General features: G+C 39.8%; 2 protein-coding genes across 3 annotated transcripts in view; one reads left to right on the top strand and one right to left on the bottom strand.

Moving 5' to 3' along the window:
• The window catches only part of PRIMPOL (primase and DNA directed polymerase), a 102,854-nt gene that overhangs the window by 28,248 nt on the left and 57,562 nt on the right, over positions 1-17,044 (top strand). The gene's annotated exons all lie outside the window — the stretch shown is intronic.
• CASP3 (caspase 3) lies at positions 4,508-16,863 on the bottom strand. Of its 2 annotated transcripts, XM_004579015.4 has the most exons (6): positions 16,652-16,849; positions 14,248-14,372; positions 8,970-9,098; positions 8,255-8,430; positions 7,596-7,716; positions 4,508-6,553 (listed from the first exon to the last, which is right to left on the bottom strand). In XM_004579015.4, the coding sequence occupies exons 1-6, from the start codon at positions 16,759-16,761 to the stop codon at positions 6,324-6,326; spliced, it is 891 nt and encodes a 296-aa protein (XP_004579072.2). In that variant the 5' UTR covers positions 16,762-16,849; the 3' UTR covers positions 4,508-6,323. The 2 variants fall into 2 exon arrangements, with proteins under 2 accessions (XP_004579072.2, XP_036352770.2); XM_036496877.2 differs by lacking the exon at positions 7,596-7,716 and having other exon boundaries at positions 6,488-6,553; positions 16,652-16,863.

The following is a 17,044-nucleotide window of genomic DNA, read 5'->3' as shown; positions in this document are numbered from 1 at the left end:
CCAGATTCCTCTGTCTCCAGCTTGACGCCTGCGTTGTAGAACCCAAGATCTAGTCATATGTAGTCCTAAATTTCCACCCAAAGGAAGTTAAAATGCATAAAATTTAGGATATCATCTAATTATTTGGTTGCTTGTTTTTCCCACAAATACTTCCCTTAGTAGATACATACTGTTTTCCTACATGGTCCTGATATGTTGGGAATGTGGGTTTTTCCCTAAAGAACCATGTGAAGATGGAATGCCACTTCTTTTCCAAGGCAATCAATCCATTTGGCTAGCTACGGTGGCACTGAGATCTGTTTTTCTCTGATTCAACACTGTGATAGTTACCCCACCCATTTTGTAACATGGTAGTAGTCCATTTCCTATTGCTATTGTGAAAGACTTGGCATTGGTAATTTTATACAGAGAAGATGTATATTTGGCTCACAGATCTAAAGGGTCAAGGGGATGGTGCGAGCATCAGCTCAGCTCTGGGGAGGATGAACCTTTGGGGGAATAAATCATATCCAAACATTGGCAAATACCAAGTAGGTTGTTTTCGATTTGCATCAAAAAAGTAAGATTTACTTATTTGTTTGAAAGGCAAGTGTTGCAGAAAGAAGAGGCAAAGTCACACACACACACACCTCACCCCACAAATTCACACACACAAACACCCCACACCACCCCTTCCATCTGTCAGTTCATTCCCCAAAAGGTCACGATGATCAGGACCAGGCCAGGCCAAAGCCAGAAACCTAGAACTCCATCTCTTGTCTCTCTTGTAGATGTGGGAGCGCTAGGACTTGAGCCATCTTCTGCTGCTTTTCCATATGTATTAGCAAGGAGCTAGATGGAAAGTGAAGCAACTGGGACTCCCAACTGGCATCCAGATAGGTTGCTGGCAGAACAGATAGTGTCTTAACTTGCTGTACTACAATGTGGACCCCAAAATTTATTTTTAATTCCGTTTTCCACTAGTGTTTTGAAGTATCTTCATATTTGTCTGCATTCTGAATACATTCTCCAATCTATTTTTAAATCATCTCCAGAATACTCATAATACCCAGCACAATGTAAATAGTAGTTGTATTATTTAGAAAATAATGACATGAGAAATGCCTGTACATGTTTGGAACACAATTTTCTCTTTTTTAAATGTTTTTGTTCTGAGGGCGGTTTAATTTGTGGTGGCAGAAGCTGGGAAAGTGCTGGCTGTGTTCCGTGTTCTCTTGATGAATCATCCGGGCTTCCTTCACTTTCTTTTTTTAGGTAAATAGAGATTATGAGGCTGGCCAAAGATTACCTAGGACAAGGCAGATGTGGGAACTGTCATGCTGTAGAACTTTGACTCAGTTTACCTCTGTTAACTAGAAATGAAAACAGCATCTTATCAAGTGTTCCTTGTTTGTCTCACCAACCATCTGACAAACTCAAGTGCATGGGATATGTCTCTTCTGTTTAGTCCTCCCATCTGGCACCATATGTAGCAAATAAATTGCCAGAACTTCATTAAGGTTAGATGAGAATAGTGAATGCTCCAGGGATTGTCTGCACAGTGTCAGCTAAACCTGTTAGCATGGTTACCACAGCCATTCTGAATCATTCTTCCTCAAGGCAGCTTAAATGGTTACAAACACAGATATCTTAGCAAGACTCCTGAGTTTAAATCTTCCCCTTGTCTCTTAATATTACACTGTGCCTTTGGTTACATTATTTTCATCTTTCCTTCTGTAAGTTGAAGATTTCTTATAAACCTGATAAGAAGTTGACATGAGTTCATATTTGTAAATCACTTAGCCTAGAGAGCTAGTGGGTACAGACCTGAGAACTATGTAAGTGTTGGTAAGTAAATAACAGTTTCTTTAGGCCTACTGACATTTTTGATGGTGGTCAACAGTGATGCATAACTAAACCACACACGGGTCTGTAATACTTTATCACAGGATATTTCCACCAGTATCTCTTTTTTTTTAAAATCCCCCATGTTAGAGAAGGAGAAATCAGACTCAGATAGGAAACATCAGTGGGCTAGCCAATTCCCAAGCTGGAACTGTCCAAACTATATAACACTAAACAAAGAATGGATACCTGTGGGAGATGAAACAGGGAAGGAGCATTTTGCATCAAAATGAACTTTAAAATATATATACATACATATATATATAGTATATATTTAAACATATAGAAACATCTCTATATATAAAGATTTGGGGGGCTGGCATGGTGGGTCAACAAGCTAATCCTCTACCTGAAACACCAGCACCCGCACCCCATATGGATATCAGCTCTAGTACTGGCTGCTCCACCTTCGATTCAGCTCCCTGCTTATGGCCTGGGAAAGTAGCAGAGGATGGCCCAATTTCTTGGGTCCCTCTATAAATATGAGAGACCCGGATGAAGCTCCTAGCTTCTGGCTTTGGATTGGTTCAGCTCCAGTTGTTGCAGACATTTGGGAAATGAAACAGCAGATGGAAGATCTTTCTCCCTATTTGTCTCTCCTTCTCTGTAAATCTGCCTTGTAAAAAACAAACAAACAAATAAAAAACTTAATGTGCACATATATAAGGATTTAATGATTTGGTTATTTATTTATTTGAAAAGCAGCAACTGATAGACAGTGAGAGACATACAGAGACATCTTCCATCTGCTGATTCACTCCCCAAATGCCCACAATATCCAGGGCTGCTCCAAACCAAAGCCAGGAGCCAAAAGCCAGGAACTCAGTGTGGATCTAGCATTCGGGTGTCAAGAACCCATGTATGTAAATGAGCCATCACTTGTTGCCTCCCAGGGAGTACATGAGTAGGAAGCTGGATAGGAAGCAGAGACAGGACTCAAACCCTGGCATTCCATGTGGGATCCAGGCATTTGAAGCAGCAGCTCAACCCATTACACCAAAATGGTGGTCCGCCCCCAAAAGAACTTTACAAGAAATATTTCTTAGTTATCATTTGTCTGTAAGTTTCACATGATAAAAATAGGTTGCCAAACAAACTCCAAAAATAGTACAAATGTCAACTTGGAACTTCCTGGAATTTATTTTTACGAAGATTTATTTATTTGTTTAACTTTAGAGTTAGAAGGACAGAAAAAGATCTTCCATCCACTGGTAGACCCGGAAAAAGCTCCTGGCTTCTGGCTTCAGATTGGCTCAGCTCTGATCGTCGAGGCCACTTGGGGAGTGAACCAGCAGATGGAAGATCTTTCTGTCTGCCTTTCCTTCTCTCTGTAAATCTGCCTTCCCAATAAAAATTAATGGTAATAGTAAAATTAAAAACATGCTGTACTCTATGAAAAAAATGTTCATATTCTATAATTTTCCTTTTTACAAGATGCATTTTAACTTTTGGAATGCAGATTAGCGGGGAAGAGAGGGAAGGAGAGACCAGGATTTTCGACCTGCTAGTGAACTCCCTAAATGGCCACAATGGCTGAGACTTGGTCAGGCCGAAGCCAGGAACTTCTGGATTTCCCATGTAGGTGCAGGGGCCCAAACACTTGCAACATTCTCTACTGTTCTCCGAGAACATTAGCAGGGAGCTGGACTGGAAGTGGAGCAGCCAGGACTTAGACTCAGTACCCATATGGTTTGCTGGTGCTGCAGGCAGCAGCTTAACTCACTATTGCCACAGTGCTGGCCCCAGATCATTTTTAAAAGAAGCTACTTTTGTCCCTGTCTGTTGCCAGGAGACACAAGTCCCCATTCCTAACTATGGTCATTTTTTTTCTCTGATTAAAAAAAGAGTATGTATTCCTTATAGAAATAACAGAAGTCATTTAAAAGTGCCCACAGTCCCACTTCTGTATATTCCTTTTCTAAGTACATGAAGTAAAAAGGGAGGCAGAGGCAGTCAGCAGAGAGCAGGTATGTTGTAGCCTCCCTTGTACTCCTCCTTCCTCACCCCTCCACCCCCATTAGTCCTATTTAAGATTAATGTGGCAGAAAGCACTTTAAATTGAGAAATATGCTATCTGAAAACTGAGGTCTCTGCAAACCTAGTGATCCTCACAGAACCGGGGGGCTGGGAAGCCCACAGGGTCTGTTTGTCCCAGATTTGCTACCATCTGAAGTGATTAGGTGGTGCATTCTCTCCGACGCCTCCAAGGTCTGCTCTCAGTTACATAATCTTTTTTTTTAAAATTGTTTATTTTTTATTGGAAAGGCAGATTAGATTTACACAGAGGAGAGAGAAAATCTTCCATCTGGTTCACTGCCCAGATGGCTGCAATGGCCAGAATGGAGCCGATCTGAAGCCAGGAGCCAGAAGACTGTCCCAGGTCTCCCCTGTGGGTGCAAGGTCCCAAGGACTTAGGCCATTTCCTAATGCTTTCACAGACCACTGCTTTCCCCATATGCAGCTGGATGGGAAGTGGAGTAGCCAGTACACGAACCGGTGCCCATATGGGATCCTAGCATTTGCAAAGTGGGATTTAGCCATTGAGCCATTGCATCATGCCCCAGTTACATGGTTTAACTTTTAGCTGGCAATAAATCGTCATCAATAAACACAAACTCCAATGTGTCAGTAATCTTCAGTATTTAATTTGTATTTGAAATAAAAATGCAAAATAATAAAGTTTTCCAGAACTGTCGTATGGGCTCATTCCTTGAGGTACATGCTACATTTCCTTACGAATGATTACAGATCTGATCACAAGTAGGTGGCATCTATGAATATGGGATCCTCTGCTGAGCAGAAGAAAGTTGATGAATATGACATGATGTGGTGGGGACAGGGATGGCCCAGCAGCACCATGGCTGTGCTTGGCTCCCTTGCAGGGGCTGGGATGGGGCTCCAAGTGGATGACTTCTAAAGTCCTGCGTACCATGAGCCTTGGATTTTCTCAAACAGTTTGAAATATTACCACCATTCTCCTTTGATTATAAACAGAAAATAACATGCTTATCAATACCACAGAGTATACTGTGATTTTTTTTTTCCTTTTACTGACTCCCCAGATTTCTGGTCTGACTCAATATCTTACTCAGCATTTGCACTCTGGGGACATCCTGCAAGCACACCAATATCCACAAAGACATGAACTGGTGGTCCTGTTTCTGAAGCCTTGGTCTGTGGCCTTGCCTTCACGGGACAGGCTGTAGCACAGTCTTGCCCTCACTTGAACTATTGTCTTGCAAATTAGAGTGTCCAGCTGATCAATTTTTATCTTTCCCTTATATTCCACTGCTCATTGTATACGCTATATTTAAAATTTTGACAAAAGATTTATTTAAAAGTCAGAGTGATGGGGAGGTAGAGGGAGCAAAAGAGATCTTTCACCTATTTGTTTACTCCCCAAATGGCTGTGACAGTTGACACTGGACCCTTGGGCTATCTTTTTGGAGCAGTGGAGCATGGAGCCCTATCCCAGCCCCCGCCAGGGAGGCCAGGCACAGCCCCGGCATTATTGAGGCATCCCTGTCCCCATCTTGTCAGGACTCAAACTGGCACTCTGATATGGTATGCTGGAATTGTAGGCAGTGGTTTGATATGATGTAGCATAACAGCCCCTAAGTTGTCTTTTAGAATGTGCCTATATAATTTCTTCATATTATTCTGATGGTAACTTGACAGCTTGAGGTTCTTACAGTTCTTCAGATAGTTTGCTGGTGTGAAAAGCTCAACTGCTTGGTTGAGCAAAAATGAGAAGAGATGCTGTAGGTCAGCATTTCAGCACCTTGTAGGCACAGGTTTGCCCCTCTGTTGCATTTCAGCCTTGGAGGAGTCAACTCAGTTTGCTTTCTCTGAAATCACTAATTAGATTTTTTTCAATAATAGGCATGAGTTTTCATAACAAAGACATGATCAGAACAAGCATCACAAAATCCATCAGTTCAGACATACAATGTAAAAATACAGTTGACCCATCTCTGTATGTTGACTTTAACATAAAAGTTCAAGCCTTTGTACATGCCAGGGTACATTATGCCACATTTTCATTTCTACAGTTTTACAGAAACTAGAATGTTCAGTCTTCAGGGGTGGGATATTATTAAAATTCATCACTGCAACGTTTAACGTTTCTCATCATTGAAAACTCATTGCATCATTAAAACTTGACAATTAGGAAAATTTTAAGTTTACAATCAGTTCCTCTCATAATGATTGTACCATAATCTGCTTTTATGCCTAATTAAATTGAAAATCAACTACCTGATTTAGTTATTGAGGTAGTGTCATTGATTTTATTGCTATGAAAGTAGTTATGTTTCAAAGTACCATAGGGAGTGGTCAACTAGATTTAAATCAGAGAGGGAAATGTAATAGCACTTTTCTGTTGCTTATACTATTCATTCAGTATACAAATTGGAAAAAAAAACAAACAACCTATCTCCTCAGTGATAAAAATACAGCTCTTTTGTGAGCATGGACACAATACATGGAACCTGTTTCTTCGCATGAAAATTGGCATCGAGGGAGTAGGACTCAAATTCTGTGGCTACCTTCCAGTTCACCCGGGTAAGGATGTGCATGAACTCCAGCTTGTGAGCGTATTCCTTCAGCATCTCACAGAGTGACTGGATGAACCAGGACCCTTCCTTTGAATTTCGCCAGGAATAGTAACCTATAAGGCAAAACATAACAGAAATACCATGGGTGATTGTAGCTGGTTCTGTAAATAATCCTGAAGGGTGAAAAGAAGCATACATTTCTTCAGGTCTTATTATCCATAAAAAGGAAAAACAAAAGTCATCTTTAGCTAGGAAAGACAACCGTCCAACTTCACTATTGAATTACTGGGAGTTTTCATTTTCTGGACTTGCTTTCAATATGGACAGACAGGAAAATACACAGAAGATGCGACAGCAGAATAGATGAATGGAATCAGGAGAAGTGGCACGGTGTTTGAATCAGACTTCATTTTACCTTAATGTTGGCTTAGCCAGGAAATAAACTGTCTGCACAGGAACACTCACGTGACAGTTCTTAATCTGTCTACAAGGCATTTGAGTACAGTAAAACAAACACTATTCAAATCTCAAAAAGAAATAAAGTCTTTATTGTACTTTATTACAACATTGAATGTACTGCTTTAATTTAGAAAGTCCTGGCAGGAGGCCTGAAGGATGAAGAAAATCATACTGAGAAGAGATGAAAATATAACACTGTTTAAAAATAATTTACAGTTCTGAACTCTGCCACTTTAGTTGTATAAATAAATAGATATATGATTGATATTTACTTCTGTGATATGTGTAACACAACTACAAAAAGCAGACGTTAACAGCAGATTCATGCTTCAGTTCCACCTTATTTTCTTCCACTTTACCTCATCCTCTCCTACACTAGTTCCCATCTCTCAAGGAATTGCTGGAAAACATCCCTCTTCTCTAGCGGGTGGGTGGAGCTGTGACTGGCCTGTGGTACCATGTGGTAGATTATCTAGTATTAGGTTCATGAATCACACTGGTGTTTGCCTTCCCATACAGACACATCTCAATGAGCCAAACTTCTGGTTCCAGACAACTTCCTGGGCCTTCTATCTGATTAAAGCATCCTAATTTAGACATCTCGACAGTCTCTGGTCATTCTTTCTTTCCATCACTGATTATAGCATAATTTATTTAAAATCTACACCAGACATTCCTGATTCATAATTTTCTTACCAGGCGCTGTAGAATATGCGTATAAGAAGTCAGCTTCAACTGGTATTTTCTGGCACACTGTGTCATTTTCGACCGCACTGTCTGTTTCGATACCGCTGTCCAGCTCTGTGCCTCGGCAGGCCTAGATAGGAGAGATGCGAAGGCAAAACCTGTTCATTATGCTGAGTCCTGATATGAGCCCAAGATCGAAATTTACTCCATACTTTCTAAGTGGTGGCTTAAATGAATAAAAAGGCAACAAGAGGGGCTAATATTGTGGTGCATTGAATTAAACTGTTCCTTGTGACACTGGCATCCCAGTGAGCATTTTTAGGGGGTCCTGGCTGCTCCACTTCCCATCCAGCACCCTGCTAATGTGCCGGGATAGCAGTGAAAGGTGGACCAAGTGCTTGGGCCCCTGCCTCCCATGTGGCAAACCAGACTGAATTTCTAGGGTCCTGCCTTCAGTCTGGCCCAGTCCCGGCTATTGTAACCATTCAAGGAGCGAACCAGCAGATGGAAGATCTCTGTGTCATTCTGCTTTTCAAATAAATATATATATTTTAAAGTAAACAGTAGTTCTTAATTCTCAGGGAAAAAAAAAGATTTGGATTATCTAGAATTGCATGAATTAATCCCAGATTAATCCTTAGTAACCACACTGCTCAGTTATATATTACCTGAATAATGAAAAGTTTAGGCTTTCCAGTTAGACTTCTACAACAATCCCCTCTGAACAAATTTGTTAGTTTTTTCAGTTCAATAGACCCATTTGTTCCAAAAATGCGTCCTTCCTCGCCGTGGCTTAAAATCACACAAATAAAACTGCTCCTTTTGCTGTGATCTTCTTTAGAAACTGGAAGACATTTACAAACCAAAAGAGAAATTTCCAACTTTGTTCAACAATCTGACATATCATAGTGGAGTAAGATGAAGAAGTTGACAACAGAAGTAAGAGATCATTCTATAGGCACTGCCAGGCAGAGCAACATCTCAAAACCATTTCAGGGAACTGGCACAAATCACTGCTTTCTTACTATAATACACAATTAGATCTTCACAGTATGTACTAGATTTTCTAGCTCTGCATACAATGCTGTGATACACTTAAATAGAAGAAAGTTAAACTTAGAATGGTTACTAAAGGAGTATGCTACTGTAATAAAATGGGGGAAAATAGGGAGGGAGAAGTGGGGAGAATCCCTATACCTACAAAGTTATATCACAGAAAATATGAATAACAAATTTAAAAAGTCAACAAAAATAATTTTAAAAGTAAACATACATTTAGGATCATGTAGAATATGGTCCCACAAGTCTCATGTTCTAACATTTATACTTATAGTTGGGTCATTATATAGTTAGAAATCAAAGAGTCATCCTCTCATTATTTACCACTGCGCAGGAGTTCCACGATTTCTTCACATGTAAGATCATTTTTATTTTTGACATCATATTTCAAGTTCATGAATGTTTCCCTGAGTTTTGCTGCATCAACATCTGTACCAGATCGAGGCGCCATTCCTAGCAAGAGAAAGAGCTATTTGTAACTGTATTTTAAAAAGATTAACTGCCTTGAAATAAACTACACAGCAATTCATGAAATCCACAATAAGTTCTTTTAAAGCCTAATTATTACACAAAGTCTCTTAATTTTTTAGCATGTAAGAGACTTCACAATGTAAACTGTATCAGTGCTACAGTCACAAGGACAGCTTTCATTTTTTTTAAGATAGTAAAAACAGAAATGAATTTAACTGCTAAACAACGAGGCTTTGGTTTAATTAACTATGATTCACTTATATAATGGAATGCCAGTTTGTAAACAAAGTTTCCGACCAGGAGAAAAAAATTTTAATACTATGATCTTAACTTGCTTAAGAAACAATTTTCACCCAGCAGAACCGCATGAGAGGGTCATCAAAGTCCTCATGGAAGCTGGTTATTATTATTCTATTTTCCAATGAACCTTAAAACAATTTATTTTAAAGATTTTATTTTTATTGGAAAGTCAGATATACAGAGAGGAAGAGAGACAAAGAGGAAGATCTTCCATCCGCTGATTCATTCCCTAAGTAGCCAAAATGGCCAGAGTTGTGCCAATCTGAAGCCAGGAGCCAGGAGCTTCTTCCAGGTTTTCCACACAGGTGCAGGCTCCCAGGGTTTTGGGCCATCCTGTACTGCTTTGCCTGGCCACAAGCAGGGAGCTGGAAGGGAAGTGGGGCTGCCAGACACAAACCAGCACCCATATGGGATCCCAGTGCATGCAAGAAGACCTTAGCTGCTAGGCTATCACGATGAGCCCGCCAATGAACTTTTTAAAAGTACTCATGTGTTTCTTTAATTCTAAGTTCCCAACAATTTTAAGAGAGATGACTACTTTTATAGTATCTTTTCAGGGCAGGAAATAAAACCCTCTACCACAGCATCATGTTCACATGATCACGCATTCTGTTCCCGGCAATCCTTTCTGATCCCTTTCATATCTCGTAAATGACTATTGCTAGCTTCATGTGTACGATGTGGACATGTAGCAGGGATGACTGAAGAAACCTATCCAAGGTCCCCTCTTCTGGGCTAGGCCTGGGTCCAGGGCTCCTGACTTTCTTCCCACTCCCTGGACTGGGTGCCCTCTGTGTAGACAGACTATATAGTACACTCAGATTGCAAAGCTGGCAACACTCTAGGTGGGAACACATCTGAGAATTCAAGCTCATGTACATGAAGACTAAACACAAAACATGGCAATAACTTCATCTCCAAGCTACCGTTGATGATCTCTGGGTAGCATGCATGATTATCAGTGGTTTTCATTCTGCTAACCCATCATTTTCATATGGACCCAGTTAACCTCTATCAAAGTAAAATCAGGGTTTTGATCCTGGAGAGGCTGAGCACACCAGAAAACTGTGTGACAAGGTGGCTGGCTTCTGGTGGTGATGTGTGGGTCACCCAGCAGAAGGAAAACCATTAGACTGCAGACAGAGGCAGAAGTCAGCCAACCAGCTTGTGGGTTTAGGGGAAAGGAATGGCGTACTTTCATTAGAAAAGGCTGGTCAGTGTAAAGTTGTACAAGGAGAAGGCATTCTAACCATCAGTGTGATGTAGAAGGTTAAGTACATTTTGAAAAACGGGGCAGAAAGAAATAAAAGTTTTGTCTTTATTTAATGGTTGAGGTTGGTAACTTACAGCCAAAAGCAATGAAAATGGTGCCTGTTGGATTTGGAGATCAAGTTTAACCTGCTACTAGCATCAAACCCTGTATTTCCAGTGTACTCTGGCTTCGCAGGATTTGTCACTCCTCATAATCTCATAAATTAGACCCACTGCATTTAGTTGGTGTAAGTTAAACATTAATTCTAGTATGGTTAGTAAACCAAGGAATTTTCAAAGCATCAATTTAAAAATTTGAAAGAGTCAAAATATGCTTTTTAATGATAAATTATGCAAACTGAGTGAACAGGATTTTTAAGGGGATGTGGTATTCCATAACCATTAAAATAATACATAGTTGGGACCAGTTGGTTGCAAATGGCAGAATTTCATTCTTTTTAACGGCTGAGTAATATTCCATGAAGTAGATGTGTCAGTTTCTTTATACATTCCTCTTTTGATGGGTATTTGGGTTGTTTCCATCTTTATGCTATTGTATATTGTGCTACTGTAAATATAGGATTACAGATCCCTTTCTCATATGCAGACTTCATTTCTTTTGGATATATTCCCAGAAGTGGGATTGCTGGGTCACATAACAGGTCAATTTTCAGTTCTTTTAGCACTCTCCATACCGATTTCCGTAATAGCTGCACTAGCCTACACTCTCACCAACAATGAAAGAGGTACCTCTCTCTCCACATCCACACTAGCAGGTGTTGTTAGTAGAGTTCTGAATGTATGCCATTCTCACTGGAGTTAGGTGGAACCTCAATGTGTTCTTCATTTGTATTTCTCTGATAGTTAGGGATCCTGAGCCAATCTCAAAAGGACAAATATCATATATTCATTCTCTCTGATATAAGGCAACTTCCTTACAAAATACAAGATCAATAGCCCTTTCAATATTGTTTTTGCTACTTCTCATGGCTTTTGTTATTTTTGATTTATTTTCATTTCTTCAGAATATTTTTTTCTCTGACTCATATTCAATTAACTCATCAATTCTCGTGAAGAACTGACTCATCAATTCACTGATTCATACATAGGTCATATAATAGTATCGTTTTCCTCAAGAGGTTTTTTCTTTTCATTTCTTTAGCAACTCATTTGTCTTTCAATAGCATATTATTTAACTTCATGTTGTAAATTTTCTATTTTTCTTGCTGTTGTTTATTTTGTTTTATGGATTTTCGTTTAACGGGATATATAGTAACTGTAATAGAGACTATCATATCTAGATGTGAAAACACAATGCAGTATCTCTACTTTCAAATTAAAGATGTACTCCCAATGAAACTGTTCAATGTATCTTGACAGTAGGATGTTGGATTCTTTGCCATTGTCCACACCTACAATGTCAGGATAGCAGAATGATGGAATTGTGACTGTTTATGAAGGACTATACTATTGTAATAATATAGGGGAAATCACTGTGGTGAAGGGATTTGGGAAGGGGTAAGGGAAATCTGAGGTGATGAAACTGTACCATAAAATAAAATTTAAAAATAAATAATAGATATAGGGCTGGTGTTGTGGAGCAGTGGGTTAGGCTGCTACCTGAGACACCAATATCTGAGCAACATTAAAACCTTACATTACACTATACAGAACAAGCATGGTACATTGCTTGCATGTTATGAATAAAATCATGATTTTCAGAAGAGCTGTCAAGAAAAAAAAATCAAGTAATATATCAAAATGCTAATTATCTTTTTGGGACTCCAAGGATTTTTATTTTCCAAATTCTCCAACATTCTAAACCGTAGTTACTAGGTTCAAATTGTATGCAGTACAGTGATTGAGAATGGGATTTGGAGATCAAGTTAACATGGTGAATTAACAGAGAACAGTTTCAGAAGTAAAGGTAAAAAATGGAAAAGATGAAATTTAAATGGACAAAAATTTGAAAAAAAAAAAGACGGCCAGCTTATATCATACGTATTAAGGAAGGAAAAGGAGGAGATAAGTATCACAAGAACTAAGAGGAAGAAGGGGTGGTGGGCGTGATGGCTCAGCCAGCTAACTCTCTGCCTGCAAGTGTTAGCATTCTACAGGAATGCCAGTTTTTGTCTTGGCTGCTCCACTTTTGACCCAGCTTCCTGCTTATGGTCTGGGAAAACAGCAAAACATAGCACAAAGCCTTGGCACCTTGTACCTGCATGGGAAACTGTGAAGAATCTCCTGGCTCCTGGCTTTGGGATGGTTCAACTCCAGCTGTTGTAGTCATTAGAAAGTCAACCAACAAATGAAAGATCTTGCTTCTCTGCAAATCTGCCTTTTCAATAAAAATAAATCTTTAAAAAAAAAAAGAGGAAGTGGGGTAAGAGAATGGTATCTTTGAGATGAGGAGTTTTTAGGGCAAGTATCTGGGCAGCAGTTAAGTCCCTGTTTGGTACGCAGGCATCCCACATCAGAATGCTTGGTTTGAGTCCCAGATGCTGCACTTCTTATTCAACTTCAGCTAGTGCATACACTGTGAGGCAGCAGGTGATGGCTCAGGAATCTATTCGAAACACTGTCATCCATGGGAGTGACCCAGATGAAGTACCTGGCTTTGGTTTGGCTCAGCCCTGGATTGGCAGGATCAGGGAATCAGTACATAGAAGATCTGTGTCTCTCTGCCTTTCAAATAAAAATTTAAAAAAAGAATTGGGCTGGTGTTATGGTACAGTGGCTTAAGCTTCTGCTTCTGACACTGGATCAGTTTGACCCTGCTCAGCTTCCAATCCAGCTCCCTGATAATGTAACTGTGAAAGTGAAGGAAGATGACTGAAGTGCAATTGAAAGACCTAGCTAGAATTCCAGGCTCCTGGCTCAGGCATGGCCTATCCCCGGATACTGTGGCCACTGAGGAGTGAACCTGTAGATGGAAGATTTCCTTCTCTGTCACTATACCTTTAAAATACATAAATCTTAGAGAAAGAGACAGAGATGGAGAAGTCTTTACTATCTTTGTAGGGTAAGCAGACAAGTGCAATAGAATGAATGAAAACACAAGAATTGAAGCAAATAGGAGACAGAATAAGCACTGAGGCCCAGGAGCCAGGCAGATCAAGGCCTATATTCCATCTTTACCATCTGGGTGACCACGTAAGGTTTGTACTTTCCCTGCATCAAAAACGAGTTACGTTTCAAGGTGGTTATAAAAATAAATACAACAATATCTGTGATGTGCCTTGCAATTTCTGGAAAGGAAAAATACGATCATTTACTACTATTTCTTGAGACCTTGTATAGATATGAAAGAGGGCATATGAGGGTAAACTCAAGGATGACAGAGAAGTCAGGGCAGGGTAACAAGTGTACAGATGTGAGGCAGCTGGTGGAAGAGAAGCAATCCTGAGGAAGGGTGGCAGAGTTGTAGGTTGATGTTGTGCTGCAGGATCCTGCCCTGTTTCTCCCTCATTGCTCTTCTGGGTCATGGCTAACTTACACTCACATCAATACTACTTTTCACCTATCAAATGTAAATGACACAAATATTAGGAAAGGATTAAGGATTACATAAGATACCTACCAGTGCTCATATGGAAATTCTTGTTATTAATGATTATGCATAAGCCCATTTCAGGATAATCCATTTTGTAACTTCTCTCCAGAGATATTCCTGAGTTCACTGATTTGCTTCCCTGGAGGATCTTTCTGTTTGGAAATCAAATGATAGTATATAAAGGTAGAAAAGCCCAACCCTTCTGTTTACATTAATGCAACTTTTGTAACTCAAAAAGAATGGCTAACAATTGCCCAGTGCTACAAATCAGAGTGGGTGCTGCTGAAGGCTTTTCTTCAGTTGAATTCCACAACAGCCCATCCTCCAAGTGAGGAAATGTTCCATCACGAGGCCCAGCAAAGTGCTTACATCTGTGCAGAGACTGAGTCCAGATAACAGGAATTATCTGCTGAATGTTAGAGTTCAGACAGGCCTTTCACAACATGTTCAATGTTTCCTCTAAATTTTTTCAAAAAAAATGTGAGCAGGCACATCCTATACTTTAAAAATTTCAATAAATTGCAAATGATTCCAAGCGCACTATTAATCATAATTATTTCTTAGACTCTATAAGAAATTATCCATTGTATTAATATACAAATTAGCCATCTTATTAATACACAGAACTTAATAGCACATAAAAGCCACAAACTACAACTCGTTGTCTGGAAGTTACTTTGCCAAAAGCTTCTGCTCTTTGGACCAGGAGTGAGTGAACTTTTTCTTAAAACATCAAATATGAACAGATTGAAATGGGGGGCATGAGCTCTCTTTTTTGCATACTCAACCAGCTGTAGAAACTAGCCAGGATGGTAGGTAAGTGCATGGGTGTTATGTTCCAATAAACTGGGATGGAAATAGACCAAAAGCTGGGCTCCTCATGTGCACCAACAATCAGGCAGCAGGGGGCCCGGGACCAGCCAAACAGTAAAACTCAAAGGTAACATACTCAGGCACTTAACCATCAGAATACTTCACATTATACTGGTCCTCCTCTAAGTAAAGGTTTTGCCATTTTTCTTGTAGTTTCAGTCAATAATGGCCAACCATGATCTCAGAATATTAGTGGAAAATTCCAGAAATAAAGAATTTATAAGTAGGTTTTATTAAAGTATTTTATTATAATTGTTTTGTTTTATCAACGGTTGTTGCTGATCTCCTACTGTGTTTCATTTATAATAGAGATCAATGGCCCAGCATTTACCAGGAAAAATGAGAACCTTGGAAATCAAGTGCTGTAGCCTTGGGGTCATGCAGAAGTGGATCAGTAGGGCTCGGCGGCGTGGCCTAGTGGCTAAGGTCCTCGCCTTGATCCCATATGGCCGCTGGTTCTAATCCCGGCAGCTCCACTTCCTCTCTCTCTCTCCTCCTCTCAGTGTATCTGACTTTGTAATTAAAAAAAAAATAAATCTTTAAAAAAAAAAAGAAGTGGATCAGTAAATGATTAACACCCATCTCTGGAGGGCTCTTCTCTACCTCTTTCCCTACCTGTGAAAAAATATAAGTTACACCAAGATGGGACCTGCGAGCTAAGCAGCAGAGACTCAAAGGCCTGGGATGTGAGGGTAGCTCACTGTGGGATCAAAACTTGTCCAGGGCTCCTATGCATTGGGCATTTAAATAATGTTCTGTATGATCTAAACAGGAACTGTGTGGATCACTTTAAAAAGATCTAAATAACAATGACATCTATGTCAAGAAAAAACCTTTAAAATGGGATTCCATGGCAAAAGTTCAACTTCTAGGAAAATTTCTTTGCTAAACAAAGAATCTCTGAGTTTATTCCTTGGAACTGCTATAATGCTATTATTTAGCATTACAAAATGTATAATGTAATTCCTGGGCCAGGGCAGAAAAATAACATGGGATCTCAGCAATAAACTTTGAGAATGGAAAGTTTCAGCCAAATGGATAGTAACAGATGTGAGTGAAATTATTTGTGTCTTGGCTTCTTCCTCTCTCTACCTACTGGTGATTGAAAACATTAATAAACACGAATATTCCACAAAAAAACAGAAGCAAAGAGCAAAAGATAGTTCATATCAGGCAATTCCTCTTCAAACTGAAAACTGAAATTGTTCTTAAAATTTATAAACAGGAAGCCAGATACTGTCCTCAGACAGACAACCTCTGATCTTGTGCCGGGATTAGGGACGATCCAGAGCAGCCAGACTGCTACACCTGCCTCTCTGGTGGCGCCTCTGCCTGCAGGACTGGGTTTCCCACCCCGGGGTCAGGCACTGTATGCCTTTCCTTCTGTCAAAGTGTTACCAGATGAGGTCCCTAGAGGTGACAGAGGTCAGGGGTAGGAAGTCAGCTTGGTCTCTCTGACTTGAAAGCCGTTAATCTTTCTGCTTCCCCAGGCCTCAGTTTACCCCACGACATACGTGCATCTGTCTCTGATTACATAGGATCCCACTGAAATACTCACGTTTCCGAATTTTTAATGGATTTTGAATCCACAGAGATTTCAGCGTTCTCCATGATACTGTTATTACCTAGAATATAAAAAGGGAAGTGAACAAAAAATACTGTCATCATAAAATGACTGCATATTAATGATTCCAAAGATTATTTTTCTAAATCTCTTTTCTGTTAAGGATTTTGGGGTACAACAATGATCCTTTGTGATATATTCCTTTTTAATTGGAAAGTCGGAATTACAGAGAGGAGGAGACACACTTAGATTCTCACAACCTAACAGCCCCAAGAAGCAGCAAGCCTCTGTATGTCTTTACTCTCATATTGGGTTTTGCAATTCTAGCTCCTCATTTATGTGGCAGACAGTCTAGGAAACCCAGAAGCGGAAACAAAAGTTTCTCCT

The sequence above is a fragment of the Ochotona princeps genome, chromosome 11 (assembly GCF_030435755.1).
Source record: "Ochotona princeps isolate mOchPri1 chromosome 11, mOchPri1.hap1, whole genome shotgun sequence".
Taxonomy (NCBI): domain Eukaryota; kingdom Metazoa; phylum Chordata; class Mammalia; order Lagomorpha; family Ochotonidae; genus Ochotona; species Ochotona princeps.
The sequence above is the reverse complement of the archived record's forward strand: the minus strand, read 5'-3'. Positions and strand labels throughout refer to the sequence as shown.

Excerpts from the sequence above, each read along its gene's own strand:
- CASP3 (XM_004579015.4), bottom strand. The coding sequence starts at position 16,761 with ATGATGACAGTATTTTTTGTTCACTTCCCTTTTTATATTCTAGGTAAT. Across the intron at positions 9,099-14,247 it reads GAATTTCCATATGAGCACTG|GAATGGCGCCTCGATCTGGT; the intron begins GTAGGTATCTTA and ends TTCTCTTGCTAG. Across the intron at positions 7,717-8,254 it reads CTAAACTTTTCATTATTCAG|GCCTGCCGAGGCACAGAGCT; the intron begins GTAATATATAAC and ends TCTCCTATCTAG.